This window comes from Buceros rhinoceros, unplaced genomic scaffold (assembly GCF_000710305.1).
Source record: "Buceros rhinoceros silvestris isolate BGI_N320 unplaced genomic scaffold, ASM71030v1 scaffold32632, whole genome shotgun sequence".
NCBI classification, from domain to species: domain Eukaryota; kingdom Metazoa; phylum Chordata; class Aves; order Bucerotiformes; family Bucerotidae; genus Buceros; species Buceros rhinoceros.
In genome coordinates, this window is record NW_010400070.1 from 4750 (window position 1) to 6519 (window position 1770).

The window sequence follows — 1770 nt, forward strand, 5'->3', positions numbered from 1 at the left end:
CCCTTGGGGCTCTGAGCCCCCTGCTCTGGGGGCAGATGTCCCTGCTCCCTGCAGGGGGTTGGACTGGAGGAGCTTGGAAGGTCCCTTCACTGCAAACCACGCTGAGGTTCTCTGCTCTTCACGGCTCTCTCTGGAAACGCAGCTGGAGCTGAATCTCTTTGCAAGGGAAATGAGCAACGAGCCCTTTCTTCTCCAGATCCCCGCGACAGGCTGCGCTGGGCTCTTGTGGAGCAGCCCCACAGCCCTCACGTGTTCGCAGTCCAAAGGCCGTTTTTATTGAAAAGCCCCAGATCCACCAGAGCTGAGATGGTTCGTGAAGATCTGCCACGATCCAGTGGGGATGGTGCATCACCTTCTTCCCCCAGTGCCTGAGAGATGCTCGGGGATTCTCAACACCTTGGAATCACTTTGTTATCAGGAAAAAATCCCCAAATAACATCAATAAACACCAGTTCAGGGGTTTTTTCCCCCTCTGAATTCCTTGGCAACCCAGGTCCATCGTTGCTGGAGCTGCCTGCGGGTGCGTGAGCCAACTCCTTCCAGCTCTGGAAGGCTTGGTGTCAGCCCTGACCACGCTGCCGTGAACGCTGGCCGCAGAAACGGAGTCTCTTGGTGCCGCAAGTCACGAGCCACCTCGGAAACATTCCGAATTTTGCCGTCTGTGTGGAATCGGCGGCTCCCAGGTGGGTGGGTCATCTCTGCGGGGCAGCACCGGGGCTCTCCGGCTCTGGTTCTGGGTCAGATCTCTCCTGCCGCCGTGTCCGTAACAGTTCAGTTCTAAATGCTGTGGAAAATACGGGCCCGTTAGTACAGTCGAGAGGGTTTTGATACGAGGCGCAGAGGCGCTGCTGTGATTTTGTTGTTGTTCTTTAGTTTCTTAAGGGCTCTTTATTGATTGCTAGCTCGGCAGTGACCTGGTGTGACATCCAGAGGGACGTTTCCATCAGAAACACCTCCAAATTGTTCTCGCTACCCGTTTTCACAGCGGGTTGTGTGCTGGAGTTTCTGGAGAAAAGCTGATTCACCAGCCCGTGGTCATCAAGGCAGCTGGAGAGGACGGGCCGACGTGTGGTGACAGCGGAGGAGCTCGTCTGGAGGGAGGCAGCTCCCGACAGATTTGCTCCTTGAACATTGTGAGAGTTGGCTTCGGAGCCTGGGGAGGCCCTGGTGGCGCGAGCCCGGCCTGTGTCCACGGGCAGGCGTGTCCGTCTGCTCGCCAGCCGGTCCTGCAGGGACGCTCGAAGGGAACAGCGATTCTCAGCGGCAGCTGGAGGTTGGAGACGAGGATGAGGAGCCAACCTCGTGCCTGGCTGGGACGTGGCGGGAGCCTTGGACCAGTGAAGTCCTGGTCCTGTGGAGAGCACGAGCTGTGGAGGTTGAAGCTCGGTGGGGATGGACTTGCCCAAGACAATTCCCGTGCATCTTTCAGGGCTTTTTCCATGGTATCAAGGGGTGATCGTTGGCCGGAATTTTGCAGCGTTGAGCTAAGAGGAGGAGCGGGGAGAATGCCAGAGCATCAAGCGTCTCGGGGTGGTCCCAGGGCCCCTGACATGCCTCAGCCTCGTGTCTGGGGGTTTGGGGAGCTGATGCTCAGCGCGGGTTGCACATTACAGTGGAATGTCCCAAAGCGGGAGCAGCTTCAGCAGCTGAGCCCTGGGCTTGTACTGACACCAGAATTCCACTTTGCCATGTGCAGAAGAGGCTGGATTTCACTGAGAGCGAGACCGGATAACGCTGAGCTCGACCTGACGTTGTGGACAAGCTGGCAAA

General features: G+C 57.7%; 1 protein-coding gene across 1 annotated transcript in view; it reads left to right on the top strand.

Moving 5' to 3' along the window:
* TNPO3 (transportin 3) overlaps positions 1 to 1770 on the top strand; it is a gene marked incomplete at its 3' end in the record, with an annotated part of 18271 nt that overhangs the window by 4193 nt on the left and 12308 nt on the right. The window contains exons 3-4 of the mRNA XM_010131732.1: positions 494 to 683; positions 1003 to 1223. Of these exons, the coding sequence (XP_010130034.1) occupies positions 494 to 683; positions 1003 to 1223 (411 nt within the window). The remainder of the gene's footprint in view (positions 1 to 493; positions 684 to 1002; positions 1224 to 1770) is intronic.